The sequence below is a fragment of the Cavia porcellus genome, unplaced genomic scaffold (genome assembly GCF_034190915.1).
Source record: "Cavia porcellus strain 051 isolate PalLab524CR breed Dunkin Hartley unplaced genomic scaffold, mCavPor4.1 scaffold_17, whole genome shotgun sequence".
Taxonomy (NCBI): Eukaryota; Metazoa; Chordata; class Mammalia; order Rodentia; family Caviidae; genus Cavia; species Cavia porcellus.
Genome location: NW_026947500.1, coordinates 8,092,436 through 8,113,497, shown reverse-complemented (window position 1 = coordinate 8,113,497; position 21,062 = coordinate 8,092,436). Strand labels below are relative to the sequence as shown.

At 32.4% G+C, this 21,062-nt stretch overlaps 1 protein-coding gene across 11 annotated transcripts in view; it reads right to left on the bottom strand.

Moving 5' to 3' along the window:
* Positions 1-21,062, bottom strand: part of Naaladl2 (N-acetylated alpha-linked acidic dipeptidase like 2) — a 1,233,816-nt gene that overhangs the window by 278,416 nt on the left and 934,338 nt on the right. For all 11 annotated transcript variants that reach the window (XM_063229030.1, XM_063229028.1, XM_063229032.1 and 8 more), the window contains 2 exons: positions 9,000-9,092; positions 3,393-3,598 (listed from right to left, as the gene is read on the bottom strand). In XM_063229030.1, the coding sequence (XP_063085100.1) occupies positions 3,393-3,598; positions 9,000-9,092 (299 nt within the window). The remainder of the gene's footprint in view (positions 1-3,392; positions 3,599-8,999; positions 9,093-21,062) is intronic.

Below are 21,062 nucleotides of genomic sequence, written 5' to 3'. Positions count from 1 at the left end.
ATTTAATAAGTATTATTTTGTGGAAGTTCTATATAATCCTAAAACTTGTGCCATGTCTTGAGAGAGTATCTTTCTTATTCTAGCACTGTGATGTTAAAGATTATATGGATTTACAGATGTAGTAAACAAATCAATTTATTTCAGTTTTACATTAAAATTCAGCCTATACCTGTTAATAGAGATTAAAAGACAATTATTTGAAACTAATGATTACTTTAAATGAATATAAAATATATTTAAATTTTATCAGTTAAGCCATGATGTAATTCAAAATTATTTATTGCTACTTAAATTCAATAAAAAGGTTTCTATTTACACAACTCTATAGACAAATTATGCTAGCACACATAAATCTCCTGATAACATTGTTGTTTGAGGAATCCGCTATTAGAGAAGCTAATCTCAGCTAAGATCACATTTTATGGTAGAAAGGATCTGAACCTTGATTTATTTTATTCTAAAATCTTTATAATTTCCCAGACAGCCTGTAAAAAGTAAAGATTCTTCAAAGATGAAACAGTACTTTGACAAAAAAACATGTAATAAAATGTTAAGATTTTCCTCAAGGATCAAGTGTAGTACTGAGTCAATTCCCTAATAATTCTATCACTATAAATTCCTTTTTTAAGTTTATTGACCAGCATTGCATAATCCTCTTACCTACAATACTGGGTTTCCAGGGGTTTTTATGTCAGCAAAACTAATCAGGGTAAATATCATGTCAATAGGACTTTCCTCCCTCCCTTCAGCAGGGAACATGTTTAGAGCTTAAATTGGTCTCCACATAAAGAAAATGTTTCATTCTCTAAAGGAAAGGATTGGATAAGACTAACTAGAATGGTCCAAGTAATAGTTCTCTAGGTTTTTTCCTTCAACTGGACAATTACAAAATCACTTTATAAGCTGTCCTGAAGAAGTTTCCTGATATACAGTAAATTATGAAAATATACTTTATCAACCAATAATGAAATATGTATATTATTCACTGTTTTCATAATTTATTTACTTTTGTCACCAGTCATATAAAAACCCAAAAGGTGGCTAAGTGTATGATCAGTTACCAAATATTCAAAAGTTTTTCATGTATGTAAGCATTCAAAGACAATAGTAGTTCATACACTATTTTTTTGCTAACATAAATTCTCTTGTTTTTTTTCAAAATAGCTGTCCATATCTTCACATACAATGAATTCAAGCAAAAAAAATAGTATAAAACTGATCAAAGCAGAAGAATGAAGGCATTACAGGTCTTCAAAACCAGACAATAGGAAAATCAACAATGGCTACCATAATGTTTCTTGTTCTCTTCAAAATAGCTGTCCATACCCTCATATATATTGAAATTAAACAATACAAACAGACTAAAACCAATTTAAATAAAGTGTCAGAGAATTACTGGATTTCACAACATGATGATAGGAAATCAGCAATGGCAATCATACACTTTTATACAGAAAAAAAAATTTCTAACATTTTTCTCCCTGTGGACCTCCACACTATAATAGCCCTATATTTCGTGTGTAATGATTGAGAAAATATAACATAAGCAAAAAAGCACAAGGATTCACTAAAACTTAACAATGACTTTATAAACTGGGCATGATGGCACAAAGCTGTAATCCTAGCTACTGCAGAGGCTGAGGCAAAAGGATCTCCAGCTGGTGCTCAGCCTGCACACATTAGAGGGACGCTTTATCAAAATAATTTTTACAAAAAAGAAAAGAAAGAGACTAGAGATATATTTCAGTGGTAAAGTAACTGAGTTCAATCTCTAGTACCAAAAAATTTTAAAAAGGAATTTTATATCTTATTATGTACACAATTGAAAAAAACAATTGCTTGCATATGTGCACGTTCACATGGGTTCAATTTATAATTGTCAAGCTTACTGCACAAATAAATTCAAGGACTTGTCTGAAATATAATTCTTTCCTTATTAGAGCTCACACTGTTAGAAAATAATAATGCTAAACAAGCTTATTAAATATAATTTAGAAATATGCATATCAACTTAAAATTAACATCAGTTGTGAAAGATATTAGTTATATAGAAGATTAGTGAAAACTTTGGAGCTTGAAAAACCTCAAGATATTCTTAATTGCAAGAAAACTGCAATGCTTCTATTGTTTCTGAATTATTTAAAACTGTTCAAATCACAAAAGATTTCTCAAATTGCTCATAACTTTCTTCTTTAATTTTAAAAGTAAGTAATCTGGAATAAAAGTTGGAGAGGATAGCTGAGCTGGTATATTTCCAACTTACCTAAAATTTTGCCAATTTAGAAAGGTTCATAAAGCAATGAAATTTCATTTGAAATAATTCTTTCAAATATGGAACATTTATATCACTGATTTGCACATTAGAAAAGAATTTCAATTTGTAGTTTTGTATCTTGTTGAACTATACACTGCAACATTATTCTCATCATTACAATGTGTTCCTTCCCTCAAACTACAGTAAAAACATTATTTTCTTTCCCTCATTTCTGTTACTTTCTTTAAGAGATATGCAACAAACATGTTTTTTAAGTGCTAAAGTAAAAGAATAACAGGATTTTCTACTAGATAGCACTTTTTCTACTCAAAGCTGAAATGCTAAACAAAGAAAGAAATCAAATGGTTTCCTAGTTTCAATTCAGTAGATTTATTTGGTCCACATATAACCATTAAATTTTCTTGTTATTAAAAAGTCAGTATCTAGGCGTTTTAATATATTTCCACTATTGTTACTGCAGCATCAACCTACTTTCTAGTAGTTTTATTACATTAAAATATGATCTCTCTAGTTTACAGACATATCAGACACATTTAAAACTTACATATTTCAGTTGTGTTCTAAATGTACAACCTCTATTTCACTGCAAGATCTATGTCATTAATGCTTCCTTTGGTAATCAGGTAAGCAGGGACTAGGCAGAGAGGCAAGAAGACGGGGGGGGGTGCAGAGGAAAGAAGAAAGAGAGAAAAGCAGGTGATCCCTATCTGAATCTAATCTCCATATTGCAAAGGAAATATATAACGATTAAGATAATAGAAGGTTGTTTACTAATTCCAGATAATCTAAATAAGTTTTTTTTTAATGCAATGATTTTCATAGAGCAATCCTTTCTTTCCCTATGGCTGTCAAATTAATTAAGCACTTTATTGGTTATCAGGGTTTGCAGATCCTACGGCAACAGGAATAAGGATAGCTGCAGATTAAACACCATTCACGTGACCTGGTGTAGCCTGCTCCTACCTCATTTTTATAAGTGATCTTAACAAAGTAACAGATACTATAGACTTGGTGGAAAGAAACATCAATGTCTTTGGTTCAGAATTTTTACACTGTCTACATAGTGCAAAAGAAAAGGAAAAAAAATAAAAGGCCTTGTGGTTAACATTTATTTTACCTCTCCCCATTCGTATGAGCCAATATTGCCCAGAGTTGTTCCTCCCCATGAGCAGAAAACTATGGTGCGGTCTGGCCTCCATCCCCTCTTCACTCTTAACATCAAGGCTCGGATAAAAGCTGTGATTATGGCTGTACTGCTGGCCCATGCTTGCCCATTGTAACTGTATGAAGCATAATGGTGGCTGCCAACTATAATATACCGGTCTGGAACAGAAGAAAACAAAAACCATTAAAAGAAAATATAAATCACAACAATACATTTAATGGCATTTACATAACCTTATTGCACAAGCAAGCAACAATTAAGCAAAATTGTTCTAATAATTAAGACTACTTTAACATTTTGTCACCCACTGCCTTGGTTCACACATCTGTGTATATCAAAGCAGAGGCAGCTGCTAAAACTAATTATGAATCCAAAGCTTAGATCCCTATTACTGTCCTTGTAACATGAATATTAAGTAATGAAGTATACAAATGTGTCACATTAAAACCTTTATCTAACATTTTTCCAGAATCATAGTGGAAAGTGCCCTGTAAACAATGTGAGTATGCTCAGTAAATATTAATGAGCTATTAATACATTTGAGGAAGCAGCAATTCAGTAGCTATAAATATTCAAAATGTGGTGGCCATGTATGGGTTTTGTAATAAATGAAGTGTTCAGGGAATTAATTATAGCTTTCAATTTCTAGTTCTGTCCTTCTCCATTCTTTGAAAAAATAAAATTCACCACCATCAAAAGTAATTCAGCTACTGCAAAATTTGCCTGTTCTAATGTTTTATTTCATAAAATAACTCAAAATTATTTAAGTAATCTACTAGAAATGTTTTCACCATACATATATTTGGCTGTTTATTGTATATCATCAATTATTGTCAGCAAAAAGGATGATAAAAATATACATCTAGAATTTCCTGGCTATGTCAACCTATTGATAGTAATTGAAATTGATAGCTATTGATAGTAATAATGCAACTAAAGTCATGAGACAATGGAGCCCTGTACATGTATACAAACAATTTCTTCATTATCACTTCATAAGATTCTTCTTAACTTTAGAGACAGATAAGCACACTGTGATGAGAGTCTGTCTGCATTGCAAACTGGAGTTTACAACTTACTGTTTGTGTTATCATGGAATGTTTATTTCAATTCTGACTTAGTTTCTTCAACTTTAATGTGGAAATACAAATGGCACACATATACATTTAATTGTTCTGAGGCTTACGTGAGTTAGTTGCTAAAGTACTTTGAATACCCTCTGACACAAAGTATATCCCACACCTGGGTGGAACAAACGAATCACTCCTTGACTTCATGATATGAAAAGAATGCCAGGGTAAATGGCATAGTGTAAAATTATTTTAGATTTCCACATTGACTTTGGAACCATCAATGAATTTGATCTGCTATTATTTCATTAAGGTTAATTAATGGTTTACACAAAGTGTCTAGAAAGGTTGAAAACTTAGGAATTCATTCACTCATCTGTCAGAGATACCAGGAAATTCTATTTCAGATTATCCATTTTCTAAATAAATCATATCAAGCAAAGTTAATATTAATGGATAATCATTTCTAATTTTCAATCATTAAATTTATAAAACCACGTGAGTAAATAACAAATAATCAAGAATTCAATAAAAAATTTGAGAAAGTTTGCATAATATACACTAAAATACTAATTGTAAAATTGACTTTTTACTTTTTTTGGTAGATTGAATTTTATTTACACTTAAAGCTAGTATGATGAACTACTACTGCGTTTGCCAGTAATGACTTGTGCATGAAGAAATGATAAATATTTTAGTGATTCAGAAATTTTTCAAAATGGTTGAAGCACACAATGAATATTTCATATTTATTGTATCTTATATTTAAACACACTATGGTCTGAGGTTGTTCAATATTGCCACTATAAAGACATCAAAAAGAATTCACATGAATTTTCTTAGAGTTAGCAAAAAAAATGGGAAGGATATATAACTTGATTTCAAAATACTTTGGGTTTTCAATTAGGTCAATTTGACTAATGCCATGACAATAATAATTCTCCAAGAACTTAAGTAAATATCTGAATCACATCAACAGAAATGGCACAAGTGTAATAAAGCAAATTTTCACTCTAAATCATACAAGAGGACTATAAGAGTAATGTGTGATATGGTCCTACAATACATAGGAAGGTATTGATATTAGTCTCTTACTTAACATATGCGTCAGTTATTTTTTATCTTTTTTGGCCTATGTAATATCATCTGATAAGTCCATCTGGAGATTTAAAAAGTATGACATTATTTAAAATCTAATGAGGTCATTCTTTTCATGAGCATTATCAGAATTTTAAGTGAAGCAAGGACATTGAAACACTGAAAATTTGTGTTTTGAGGCAAAAAATTTCATTTTTTTCAAAAGCACATTATTAAAAATAGAAAGTTTTCTTTTTAAAATTGCTTGTATTGTTTACATTCCCTTCAACAATGTGAAAGAATTTCTTTTTCCCTGAAGCCTCGATAGCATTTGTTATTACTGTATTTAATTTCTTGATGGTGATCTTTCTTCCTTCAATAAGGTAGAATTTCAGTGTTTTCGTTTGCACTAATGGCCAGAGGGTTGAACATTCTATCATGTTATTTATTGGTCACTTTCACTTCTGAGACATGTCTATTCTTTGTTAACAGCCCTTTTTTTTTTTTTTTTACATCAAAAGGTATTTATTTGAAAGTAGCTCAGATGTGCTCAAGAGAGGATCGTTCTATCCAGAGTTGAGATTCGGGAACTAATGAGGTCCATGTACACATTGTAATCCTGAGCAATAGTTTTGTTCCAAATACTTCATCGGTTGCATAAGCTCAATGTGATCCTTCTTTATAGCTGAGTAGTATACTCCATTGTATAGAAATACCACAGCTTTTTTATCCATTCCTCAGTTGATGGACATTTGGGTTGTTTCCAAGATCTGGCAATTACAAATTGTGCTGCTATAAACATAGGTGTGCGTATATCACTGTGGTATGATGCTTTCAGTTCTTCTGGGAAGATGCCTACAAGTGGAATAGGGGGAACAAATGGGACTTCCAATCCCAGCTTTTTGAGAAATCTCCAGACTGACCTCCACAAAGGTTGTACCAGTCTACACTCCCACCAACAGTGTAGGAGAGTTCCTTTTTCCCCACAGCCTCTCCAGCACTTGTTGTTGTTGGTTTTCTTGACCCTGGCCATCCTTTCAGGAGTGAGATCGAATCTCAGTGTGGTTTTAATTTGCATTTCCCTAATAACCAATGATGATGAACATTTTTTCATGTATTTATTTGCCATTAGTATTTCTTCCTTTGAGAAGTGTGTATTCATGTCAGATGCCCATTTTTGGATTGGGTCTTTGAATTTTGAAGTCTGATTTTTTAAAAATTCTTTATATGTTTTAGACAAAAGTCCTTTGTCTGAGGGGGAGTTCACTAAGATCTTTTCCCAATTTGTGGGTTTTCTTTTCACTATGCTGGAGATTTTTTTTTTTACTTACAGAAACTTTTTAATAAGAGGTGGTCCCAGTTATTGATTCTCGGAAGTATTTCCTGTGCAGTTTGAGTCCTGTTCATGAATTCTCTACCTACCCCTATGTCTTCAAGGTTTCTACCTAATTTGTCTTCCAATAGATTTAGTATTTCTGTTTTGATATTCAGATCTTTGATCCATTTAGATTTTAATTTAGTACATGGTGATAGGCTTGGGTTGAGTTTTAGTTTTCAGCAAATGGAGAGCCAGTTTTTCCAACACCTTTCCAACACTTATTAAAAAGACTGTCATTTTTCCAGTGAACCTGCTTGGCTCCTTTATCGAAGATAAGGTGGTTGAGTGTGTTTGTAGTTGTGGTTGTATCTTCTAATCTATTCCATTAATCCTCTGCTCTGCTTTGATTCCAGTACCATGTTGATTTTATTATAGTTGCTTTGTATTATGACTTCAAGTCAGGGATTGTGATGCCTCCTGCCTTGCCTTTGTTGCTTAGAATTGCCTTTGATATTCTAGGTCTCTTCTGGTTCCAGATGAACCTTAGGAGTGATTTCTCTAGATCTATAAGGCATGTTGATGGTATTTTTATTGGGATTGCATTGAATCTGTATAACAGTTTTGGGAGAATGGCCATTTTCACAATGTTTATTCTTCCTATCCATGAACATGGGATCTTTCCATTTTCTGAGATCATCTTCACTTTCTTCCTTCAGTGTATTATAATTTTCCCTGTATAGGTCTTTCACTTCTTTTGTAAGAGTAATTCCTAAACATTTCATTTTTGCTTGCTAGTGTGAAGAGTGTGGCTTCTCTTATTTCTCTCTCTGTGATTTTGTTGTTAGTGTATAAGAATGCTATAGATTTCTGAGTATTGATTTTGTACCCAGCTACATTACTGAATTTATTTATTATATCTAAGAGTCTTTCAATGGAGTTTAGGGGGTCTTCTATGTAGAGTATCATGTCATCTGCAAACAATGACAATTTAACTTCTTCTTTTCCTTCTTTACCCTTTTATTTCTCTCTCTTGCCTAATTGCTCTGGCTAGTACTTCCAGTACTATATTAAATAGGAGAGGTGATAAAGGACATCCTTGTCTTGTGCCTGATTTTAAGTAAAGGCTTTCAATTTTTGGCCATTTAGTATGATACTGGCTGTTGGTTTGTTGTAGACAGCCTTTATTATATTGAGGTAAAGACCATCTATTCCAATTTTCTGTAAAGTTCTTATCATGAATGAATATTGGACCTTATCAAAGGCTTTTTCTGCATCTATGGAAATGATCATGTGATTCTTACTTTTGGCTTTATTGATATGGTGGATTACATTTATTGATTTACGTATGTTGAACCATCCCTGCATGCCTGGGATGAATCCCACTTGGTCTTGGTGTATGATCTTCTTGATGATTTGCTGGATCCTATTTGCCAATATTTTATTGATGATTTTTGCATCTGTGTTCATTAGGGAGATTGGTCTGTAGTTCTCTTTTTCGGTTGGGTCTTTCCCAGGTTTTGGTACTAGAGTAATATTTGCTTCCAGGAATGACTTGGGAAGGATTGCTTCCCTTTCAATTTATTGAGTCTCTTATTTGGGTGTCTTTTTGACTTCTTTATATATTTCACATATTAGTCCTATTAGTTCCCTGTTCAATGAATAGGAGACAAGTTCTTTTTGTTGTTTCTTCTTTCTTGTGGTGCTAGGGATTGAACCTAGTGCCTTGTACAAGACAAAATATCTACCACTGAGCCACATCCCCAGCCCATTGCATTTTAATGAAAATTCTAAAGGTGTTACAATAAGTAAAAGAAAAAAAAATAAATATGGCTTTTTGCAGCACATTTCAGTTTAATAAACCTAAATTCTTCCTGTCTTATTATCCTCTAAAACACATTCCCTTCTAAAGTTTGCTTTGGAAGAGATAACAATAAGAGAATAAAGTATAAATTCTTAATATACAGAAAATTAACTCAATGAATAAACTTCTTGTTATATTTAAAGTAAGATATTTAACTTATATCAAATTATGCAGACTATTTGTTGGTGAAGTCTGATACAAAGTATTCATTATAAATATGTAACGCTACTTACCTGGAGATGTCAAGCCTTTTACATATCCAATGACATTTGTAACTGTTTGAAATTTTGTTACTGTCTGAATTTTCATGCTGACAATTCTTATTTCTGAAAAAAAAAGAATTTTATATTGTTGTATTCTTCTAATCACATTAAAATGAATTTTTCTAATGTCACCGGCAAAGAGTTTCACCTAACTCAGGCTTTCTAATAGCCAAAGTTCTTTTTTGGTAAACATTTATTCAATATTTTGTGCAGACTCCATGTTAATTATTCATTCTGTAGAGATGACTAAGACAAATTCCAATGCCATAGAATTTGAGAGTTATAGCCAGGCAATTCCAAGTCTTGCAGTCAATGCTACAACTGGGTTAAACATGAGAGCCTACACACAATCTTTAAGAAACTTAGGCAATTCATAATCTTCAAAAGATAGATAGAAGTATTTCTGGAGAGTACTGAATGTTTCTTATTTAAGAAAAACAACATGTGCAAGAAAATTTAATCTTTCTTATATGACAAATTATATATTAATAGTTTAAAAACTCTAAGTACTACAGAAATTAAAAGGACAAAGATTCTTACACCTATTCCTATTTTCATAATTTGGATCTTTATTTCTACATTATTAGATCTCTCACCTCTCTTTGAAACTCTACTAGTTGCTCTGTGTCTTTATATTCTTCTATTTGTGCTTGATACTCAGAAAGTTTGCAAATAAGATGAAAACCACAGTCAACAGAGATTCCAGCCCTGATGTGGTGTCGAAGGCCTCTGGTGGTAGCATGAGTGGACCCACAGTTGAAGGGGTTTGGGAAGTCTGGAGCAGGGTGAGCATTTCTGGTGGAGGTTGGAGGGCAGCTGGGTCAGACTGCAGGGTTCAGGCAGAGGATGGCAACTGAAGCCAGGGCTAAGTAGCAAATATACCAGGAGGCCTCTCCTATCACTTCCGATGGCTGATGAAAATTATAATAAATACATTGATCCTTCTTTAAGTGTTACAACTTAAATTCATACCTTCTCAATATGCTAAATCTGTGGTTTTCCTTAAGATGGTTAATTTGTTTTCAAATTAACACTTTGTTTTATAGTTTCAAGTTTATAGTAAAAATTATCCCAAATTACAAAGATTCAAGATATTTCTCTCTCTCTCTCTCTGATCTGCCTATTATTAAAATCGTGCATTAATGTGGAACATTTATTAATGACAAGTGGGTTAATATTAATATATTATTTATTTTCCAGCCATGTCATTGAGTTTCATTCTAATTAGTGCCATACCATTTTATTTAATGTAGCTTTAGGATATAAGAAACGGTGTCTATCATTGTTATTATCACTATGGTCATCATTTAAATGTTGATCAGTTTGGAGCACATTTATGATCAGTATTTCCATATGAACCTTAATGATAATGTTTCTGTATCTTAAACAATGTTTTAGGAGTCTGTTAGTATCACTTGATTAACAAAGCTGAGGATATTAACTCAGTAGGTGAATATTTATGCCTTTCAAATTCTTTCAGTTGCTTTATGTCTTTAATTACATTTTTATACTTTTCTCCATGACAATTTTTTATAAGTAGTATTAATGTCTGTTTTATGTTTTTCTAGTTATTTGAAAATAACTGTTTATGCCTATTTGAATTGCAAATAAGAATGCTATGGTATGCATATTTTGGCCTTATCATGAACCTTCTATTTAACTTTTTATGTGTTCTAAGGTTGATATTTAGGATTTTTATTTCTGTTAGTGTTCCATGAAGATGATTTCTTATTGTAAACAAATAGTTTTCTTTGTAACTGTGGAATACTATAGCTTTTGATTGTTTCATTAAGGATACAACCGACAGTGCAGGGCTGAATGGAGGCTGCGAGGGAGACATGACGTGCTCTTTGTCCTTCGTTCCTTTAAAATGATGCTCCACATTTTATCTTTCAAAAGTTGTTTGCTTTAGGTTTCTGAGAAATTCCTTTTATCAAAGTAAGAAGATTAGTTCTTACTTTGCTAAAAGGTTTCACCATAAACAGATGTTTAATCATCTATTAAGATAATTGTAAAGCCTCTGAATTTATAGTCTTTATAAATGTGTTTATTTCTGGAATAATTCTACTTGAGCACATATGCAATCAATGATTTGTTGATAAGTTTATTTCTCACTGGCCATAACCCAGTTATGACATATAGATTATATAATATCACCAATGTTTTAGGGAACTTTTATTTCTTACCTAGGTTCCATAACAGTTTATGTACCATAAGGTGGTAGGTTTTGCAGAAAAGGGATAGGGCACTCATATAAATCTCTTTTTAATTTTTCCTTTAATATTATGCTATATATTTTTTTTGTTTAAATTTTAATTAATATATAATACTGTTTTTCACTTAAATTCTTAATTTAGATGCTCAATTCCTTGTCTTTTAAACTTTATATATACACATGTCTATATGAAGAGTCTGCCAAAAATGCATACATCAGGAAAAGAAAAACGTGTACAAATATTTTACTACTACATGTATTGAGGCATCATGAGATTAATACAAGCTACCTTTCATCTTTACAGTTACAAGAGGTGGTCAAAGTAGTGACCACTAGCTTGAGACATTTATTAGTCCAGCAACTGCTAACGTGTGTATTTAGTGAAACCTTTACTTTTGTATTTTTCTTTTTTGAAATTTGTTCTAATTTTCTTCAAAATAAATGAAATTATTAGATTTAGTTTTAAATTTCATATGAAATGTTTGAGCTACTTTTTTGATATCCATGTCTAAATTAAGTAAAAACAGTTAATAAAGTCTGTATGGACTGATAATTTGTAATTTATAAATTGCAATAGAGATTTGTATTAGTTTATATAAAGCTTTGCATTCCCTGTGTAATGGGATATATGTCTTGAAATCTGTGTAGTTATATCATTACTATTGTACATGTACTATGTTTCCTCTTTTATCAATTGAAACATGTTATAGTTTCCTACAATGATATTATATTTAACATTTGATTATAACAACACTAAAAATTTTAATATATTTTATACTAGTTTGTTAAATCTATATGAGTTGGACATTGTTATCTCTCTGATTAATTCTTCCAGACACATTTTTTCTACCCTATTTTTCCCCTAAAGTCTCCCTCAATCCACATTTGTTATCCAATACAATTGGTTCACTCTCTTTTGGCTGATATTTCTCTGGTGAATGTTTTCCATCGTGTGTGTTTTGCCAGACATCTGGGGGATATACATAACTTGTGGACACATTTTATGCTTTTCATTTGGCTCAGAGTTTGTTACATACTAGTAGTGAAAATATTGAGCTAGGAATTTCAGTTCTAAGAGCAGATTTTTGTTTTGTTTTTGTTTTGTTTTGAACCTTTGAGAGCTCAGGAAGAAGAAAAAAAAAACTTTTGTTTACTGGAGGTGAATGATTTTTCTGATCTTCCCACATCCATCCCACAGTTCTGCTTTATGTAGAGACATTAGTTCCAGCTTCTTGTTCTCCTGGACATACACTCATGTGCTGTTGCTATATCCCCACTGCAATCTGTAAGAACCCATAACCTTTTAGCATCAGCAACTACACCAGCAAAACTCTGTGCTTCTCTGATTTTTATTTCCTCCTTTATTTTTTGCTTGTATTTGATTACATTTTCTCTCTTTTATAATAGTTGCTTTTAAAAAACTTATTTTTCTTGTGGTTCCTCCAGAATTTCTAGACACTTACATGGGACGATTTTTAAATTATTTGATTTAGCTTCCTTCTGCATCCTGAAGTCTACGATTCCTTTTTAAAAGAAACAGAGAGATCTAAGAAAAGAAATACAACCTCTCCTTCTGAAGAGTATGCTCTATTTATATTGAATCCTTCCAACTGACAAGAAGACTTCTCTTTGTATCACTGGGTAATAACTAGACTCAGTCCAAATAATGTCATACTAGCATAGCAAACTAAGGCCTTTCATCTACTTAAAATCCCCTACCTGTGTTGATTTCAGTACCTATTGTTTTATAGTATTTCATACCTTTTTCTAAAAACAGACATACAGAGAAACTATTTTCTTGCAGTGGAATCAGAGCCATGATCACACTTTAAATTTTAATAGTGAATGTCAGTAAAATTTGAGATAAACTCATGTTTTGTGGATGCATCATTGCAGTTGCATTTAATCATTTGAACAACCCACTGCTAAGACAATATTATTCTTTGGAATAATAACAATAACAACCCCGTACTTTGGAATTTATCTTATGACATCTAATTTTAATTATTTTCCCTGTTCTGTGTACTTGAGTCTCTTAGTTTCCTAACTATAAAAGGAACTTCTGTGAGTGTATCTAGAAGTCTTCACTAGACTTGAACTTTCAATGACTAGGGATCCATAATTTATTGGTATATTTCCTAAACCCAACCATTTCATTAAAAAAATCTGAGTAAAAACTGCTTATGGATTTTATGCCATTGTGATTTATATACTTTTAAGATAATGTAATTATCTTCTTAGTCTATAATAACTCATATACTCACACTCACATTCCCATGTGCAGGTACACATGTGGATTTGTGTGCATAATACTACGGTTTCCTAAATGGGAAGAAACTTTGAAGAGTATTAATCACAGAAAAATAATTTATGCTGTGCCTTTGCAAATGTGAAAATTCAGTTATTGATTTACCACATTGTTTTAACACTGTAAAATCACCTAAGTCAGCAGATTAATCACCTGCAACACTATCTTATGATGCATGTTTTTTGTTTGTCCATTCAGATCTATTTTTTAACTCTGTACCCAGCGCAGTTACTTACTTGGATCACTAAACCTTTGGTTTCAGCTCGAATTTATCCAATGGGAGGGATCAACAAGTGATTAGCAGTTGAGCAGTGAACAATTGGAGGATTTATGCTCCAACATCCTCCCTGATGCTTACTGGCAGCACCTGCATTGCTTGAGTGAAAGTCTTAGTTCCACTCTTACAGCTCAGTCTTCTGTCTATCGTAACTATTCTCTTCTCTTGCCACTTCTGGATTACAGAGAAATAACTATCCCTGGTTTAAAGGTAGTAGTGCTGATAAAATCTCTTTTCTGTTTCCCTTTATCTGTCTACACATTTGGCACAGACTGTTGACTAAATGCACTTGAATTGCATGTGTTTGTTATGTCAGTGATTTTCCTTATGGGAGTCTGATTTCTGTATGACTCACTATATGTATTATCACAGATTTACCCACATTTGTTGCCAGGAAATGAATGAATGGAGGGGAGATTTCCTTCGTTGTTAATATTGCAGGTTAAGGTATCAGAGTAAGGTGCCCACTGAAAATGATTTACAATGATGAAAAGCATAAAACCAGTATTATTAACAGTATCTATGAAAAAGCAAAAAATTAAACAATAACTACATTAACATTTAAGCTCTGGACTGATGGGAGCCCAGATAAATAGAACTGAAGCGGCTTTCAACCTGAGGAAGTTAGCTGAATTGGTGAACCCTTTCATCTTGCTGGTCTCTCGTGAAGCAACACTCAGTCCTGGGTGTGCACACTTTGCAGAGAAGAAGATAATTTTATAAAGTAGAAATTCTGAAGGTTTTCTCTCACCCACTCTATTCCAAAGACTATAGATAGGTACCTGGCATAAAGCAGAGAAAGTACAGGGTTTTCTAAGGAAGAAAAAGTACACAAAGAAATTTCTATTTCCTAAAATAGTACAGAAAAATATGACAAAAATCTCTATCTAAAGAAAAAAACCAAAGGGACACATATGTAGTGCAAGGATGAAACTCAAATTAAGATGAAAACTATAAGTACAGAATATGCACATTAAATTTAATGGAGCAAATGCTACAATTAAAAAGTATGATCAGATTATGCATTATTTACTGTTAATCAGAAATGTATAAAATAAAGAGAAACAAAAATTTTGAAAGGAAAAATGATTCAGTGTAAAGTTAACAATCAAAATGTTAGCTAAGCAATATCAGGGTACAGCAAATCTAAGGCATGCTCTACTAGATATAAAGAATATCCCTTCCTTTAATAAGTGGTTCAGCTAACCAAGAAAATATGATATATTTGAATTTACATACACTTAAATAATGACCTGTAATTATATAAAACAAAATTAGACATAACTAGAAAAAAATGGAAAAAGCTGTATTTTAGAGGTTTATTTCAAGAATAATTAGATTTGGACTATTTGAACAATTAAATAAGGAAATTTAGTCCAAATAGTTGTACAGAGAACATTACATCTGACAGCTAAACAGATCACAGTCTGTTCTAATAGTCATGAAACGTTGGCCACATCCTGAATGATGAAGAAGAATTCAAATAACTGAAATATAGAAACAAATTAGTAACAAATTATTCTAATAAAAATCTAACTTATGCTTTGCTTAGTTATGGATATTTTTCTTCACAGTTCCAAGTAATATAAAAGTGATGAAGGACTATCAAGGTCAAGAGAAGTTAAATCCAACTTGAAAGTAATCCCAAATGGCATTTTACAGAAGAACACACTCATAATGAGACTTAAGAATTTGGAAGAAACTGGGCCTTTACAAGATGCAACAAACATCTGAATAATTCTGAATGGAATAACAGGAGACATTTTGGATATATAAAGCCAGTAATAGAACCAGAAAGGCAGTAGTATTGTCTGGCAATTTCTAGGTTAATAAATGACAATATCTTTCCATTTTGAAGAATAGATCAGCAGAAGAATAGGCCATGTCTTAATGAACATATCATACATATAAACTATTAAATTATAAGGAGTGATAAGTACTGGAAAAATTGAGATAAGCTATAAAAATTATTCATAAATATTAAAAAATTGAAAATGCTTGTTAAACTGATTTCAGTTAAAAGTGTTTATCTCAAGTTGCTTTTGGTGTAGCAATAAAACCTGTAGGTAAATCTAAACTAAGTCATCAAAATCATTGAAATAGAGAGCTGGAACATGAGAAGTTCTGGATGAATAACATCTCTGTCACCCTCAATGAGCCCAACTTGCACTCCCCAGGAAACAGAGGACGGATTCTCCTTTGTGTCCACTCATTCTATTTAATATCCTAGATGGATAGTCCTTCAAACAAATTCTGAAACTTTGCTTTGCTTTTGTCTTTTTGTCTGAGGACTTCAGACTGGAGGCTCCTGAATGCTGATCTTTACCTCTACGGATCACTCTGCATGAACTTTTATCTCAGACTCCTAGTTGGACCATGCAAGTGGTCACTGAAAGAACTATGATATTGAGCGTCATCACTGTAGGGCTCAGTGAATCCAAACATCTAGCTCACATTTTCACCACAGATATTAGCTTTTCCTAAAGTGATCTACACACTGAATTTTTTCAAATAAGAAAGGGCTACCATAGCCATTTGTGTGTTATATAGAAAATATCTGCACAAATAAAAATTAGTATTATTTTCTTTTGATATTTTCTTCCTTGTTGAAAGCTGAAAGTTATTAAAGCCTATGGTTTGGTTTGGTTAAGTGTTCCCCCAAGTACCCATATAATTAAGTCTTGCTTGCCAACCTGTGGTAATGTTGGGGTTGGTGGAACTTTAGGAGGTAGAGTTGAGTGGAAGGAATTTAGGTTACAGTATGCAGACATGGCCTGAAGGGGACATTGATACTCTGCATATCTTCTTCGTTTCCTGATTTCCATGAGGTAAAGAGCATGCTCTCTCACATAATTTCTGTCAAATTCTGCCTGAACACAACAGAGCCAGATAAGACAGGGACAAGATACTGTTGACTGAAACTTCCAAACTCTGAGATGAAATAAAGCTCTTTCATGATTACAAGTTGTGTATCTCAGGCATTTTGTTATTACAAAAAGCTGGCTAGCATACCAACTCCATTATAAAACAAGTTTGAATATTTCTTTTTAGGCCTTTTTTGTTTTGTTTTGTATCTTAGTTACTTTCCTTTTATTGCTGAGACAAAATACGTGACACTCAAAGTGAAAGGGGGTTTATTTATTTTACGGTTTGTAGGAGTTTCAGACCACAGTTGGTTAGCTTAAAGCAGGGTGGCAAAACAGAGGGGCAGCTTCATGGCACTGAAATACAACAAAAGTAACAAGAGCAAGAAATGAGAAACGTGCCTCTTTCCATCTCTTTTATTTTATCCAGACTCATGGAATCAGGGAGGTTCCAGTCCAGTCAGTGGACTGATCAGCAATTGCCCATCCTGTTCCCAGCACCTTTAATCTCAGGACTACACTACAAATCAATCACAAAATCTAGATTCAGGCACTAAAACTCTCTGACTACACAAGGCTTAAGGGGGATATCGAGATACAAATTGTAACACTCTGGACATAGCTAAAAAAGTAATTCACTTATACTGGAAATTAAAGCACATCATACCAAATACATACTACTAAGCTGCCTATTGAGATAAAGACAGAAGGGCTGGGGATTTAGCTCAGTGGCTCCAGCACTTGCCTGGTAAGCACAAGGTCATGAGTTTGATCCCCGTACAAAAAAGAAAAAAAAAAAACAAGATAAAGATAGATAGATACATAAATACATATCCAGAGACACAAAAGTAGGTGAGTAGATAGATAGATAGATAGAAATAGATTAAACTCAAGAGATTTTTTTTAACTAAAATAGCATAGTGTCATTTTGGTTTTTCTCACAGGTAGCAATTTTGGAGCTACTCTGAAGACTGACTTGTTTTATACTTTTAAAAAAATGCCAGATTTCAGGTTGCTAACTTTTTTATTAAATAATTTTTTGAAAATTTAAAATGAACTATTTGTCAATAATTAAATTTGTGTGTAACAATTTATAATAGTGATACACTCAATACATTTCTATTCAAGAAATATTAGTAATGAATTTGTAATAGTTACTAGCAAATTACAAAGAGTTGAAATAGGATAGATAAAACTAATAAATTACTTTATCAGTCAGATACTATATTGTTTTAAAATAACTCATTTTCAGTAAAGAATATATCAAATTGTGCATAAGGAGATTACATATATATTTCTATTCATTTTAAGAAATATGCTTTAAATTCTTGTAAAAATTTGTAACCATTGCTGTTTCATGCAACATAGAAAAAGCTTTTTCTTTAAAAACTTAGAATAGTAGATAATTCAAATTTATCAAAATACTTTTTTTTAAACATGACTCATTTATATTTTTTCCTAAATTACAAAAATCTATCTTATAATTTTTCATCACATTTTTCACTATGCTCATGGATTTTTAACTATAAAGCAGATTGATTATGATAATTAACATTTTCAGGTTCTAACTCAACCTTAAGAACGAAGACTGACAATGTACTAGATCAATAGGTGTGATCACAGAGGGAGACTTGGAGGAAATGAAATGAAGTCAGTGTGTTCTAATCAATCAAAATAGTTTGCATTTATTAAACCAAAGAAATTTCTCTATTTTTCATTCTTCATAGAATCTTCTTAGTTCTGTCAGAGATCTCTACACAAATGTCTTTTTCTCTATGTCACTTCTTTAAACCTGTTTCATGAATGCAGACTAGTTCCTTTGTTTAGTTAAAATTTTATGGTCTCATCAGTTAGCTAGCTTCTTGTTGATAACTAATGAAAACAAATATAAATTCGATAAAATAAAAAGAAGATATTCACATCTATGAAAGTATATATATATATATATATATGTGTGTGTGTGTGTGTGTGTGTGTGTGTGTGTGTGTATCCATATCTATAGTATTCATATATATAAAAAGTTCAATGGATTTGCTTCCAGATGAGATTTTTTTAGCTCCCAAATCTGTCAATCACTCAGCTTCCCTCTCTCTCTCCCTCTCCTTCTCTGGCTCCCTTTTCCTCTCCCTCTTCCTTTCCCTCTCCCTCTCCCTCTATCTTTCATTCTGAGTTGGATCCAGCTCTGTTTTCAAGTAGAATATATTCTCATGGTCCCAACATGACTACCCATATGCAGTTACATGCTTCTTTTTTCTAGTGTTAAAATAAGACTCACTGCTTGTCATGGTTTATGTCTGTGGCCCTAAGGCCCCATGAGTTTGCATTGTGCATTTGTGATGGTTCATTGTCTAGTGCTGGGATTGATGGTGTCAGTGTCCACCCCCATAGAGGTGGAGCCAGGATGTGATGTAACGGCAGGAAGAAGGTGTGTCTTGCTCTTTGCTGGTTCCTGCTTGCTATTTGCAGCCGCCATGAACTAGGGCCCAGCCATGCCAGCCTGCCTTGGAGCCAACTAAGTGTGTAATGAAACCTCCAAAAACTGTAAGAAATAAACCTTTCCTTTCCCAATTTGGGCTTCAGGTATTTTGTTTCAGCAATGAGTAATAAGTAACTAAACACTGCTCAAAGTTAAGAAGTGAGAGTGAGTACTGTTTGGCCATATTTTGACTATCCATCAATTGTTATAATAAGGTTAATATGATACACTAATGGGCTTGGACCAATCAGGATCTATTCCTAGAGTTCAGCCAAATCTTCTCATGTTATTTGAAAATGTGGCAAAAATGAGAGCAGGAAATCAGATATTGAGAAATCACATATAGTTGAAAAATTCTACTACATTGTTGTTCTTGATTTTAGAAAATTATGACATTATATAAAAATAGATAAGTGGTAACACAAATAGTTGATTTGTACATGTATTTTTAAAATACTTTCATCCAAACTTGATTAGTAAAGATTTTGCTACCTTAAAATCAAGAATATACCTATAAAATTCAACAATAAGATATAATTATATTTTTAATACTTTTATTTATATAATATTTTGTAATACTTTTAATCCATAAATCCATTGCTCTTATTGCTTGAAAAAAGAACTCCTCATTTAGTAGTATTCTGATTTTTATCATAATATATAATATTATGAATAATGAATGCACTATATAGGTATTTAGCAGAAAACATAAAAGTTAAATATCTTGGATAAATCATGAGCATATGGTCTAAAACACTGGGGTAAAAGGTCATTTTGAACACGCTATTGTGTCTAGGAAATCTCAATGTAATACTGGGTGTTTTAACAAATGAAGATTTCATTAGCCTATGAAATGTCTTTTTAGTGATTTAATATATCCATGTGAATTTCTTTATTTTTCATTCTCTTTTGTTTGTTTGTGTCTTTCTTATTTTTTTTTTCATTTTTATTTTTCCTTTATGAGATGGAGTTTCCCTATGCAGTCCAAGCTGGCCTCAATTTACGTTGTAGTCCAGACTGGCCTCATACTCTCAGTGATTCTCCTGCCTCAGCCTCCAAAGTGTTGGGATTACATATATGTGTCACTATGCCCAGCCTCTGTCTGAATATTTTTTAAAAAATCAGTAGTAACTACTATATCCATGAGGAAAACTTGCAATGGCATAATTCCTTAGAAGGCAGTCTTATCCTATTGTTTCTTTAAAAATGGAGCTGTAAACAGGTTTCAGTATATATTTCAGTTTCCTTTATGTGCTTCATATGTGTTATTTTTTTAGGTTATAGAGCTGTATACTGTCATTCTGGTTTGCTAAGGCATTATTTGCACATTGAGAAAGAAACCACTATGTTTACTTGACATGGAAACGAATTTCTAACTCACTTGACATTTTACAGTGTATGAAAGTATTGGGACATAGACTATACGTCACTTCTCAAAGCAGCTGAGATGATAGAAGTTTAGCTATTCTTTTTTTCAGTGTAAACATAGACAGTAGTGGAAAGGTGATAGATGAGGGTTGTGGTCTTGACATGGGAAATGTCCTGAGGTCAGCATGGTGGCTTGAATGAATTCGGGTTCTACAATGTATTAATTTCACTAATTAAATAGAAACAAAATGACCCTATACAAGTTCAGCACTTTGTTTAGAACTAAAGAATTATCTTGATGTTGCTCATATATTTAGAAAATAGAGCCCATGATTAATTCCTGTGAGTCAAAACAAATGACAGAAAAAAACAAAGCAAAATGAAAAAGTCTTACAAAGGCTACTTCATTTTTGCATGGAGGACATAGGAATATTATCATTTTTATATCATCTGCTTTGCTCAATTTGTAAGGGGTTGAGGAGAGTTTCCTCTGTTGAAAAATAAATTTTTTTTTCAGCCATCCTG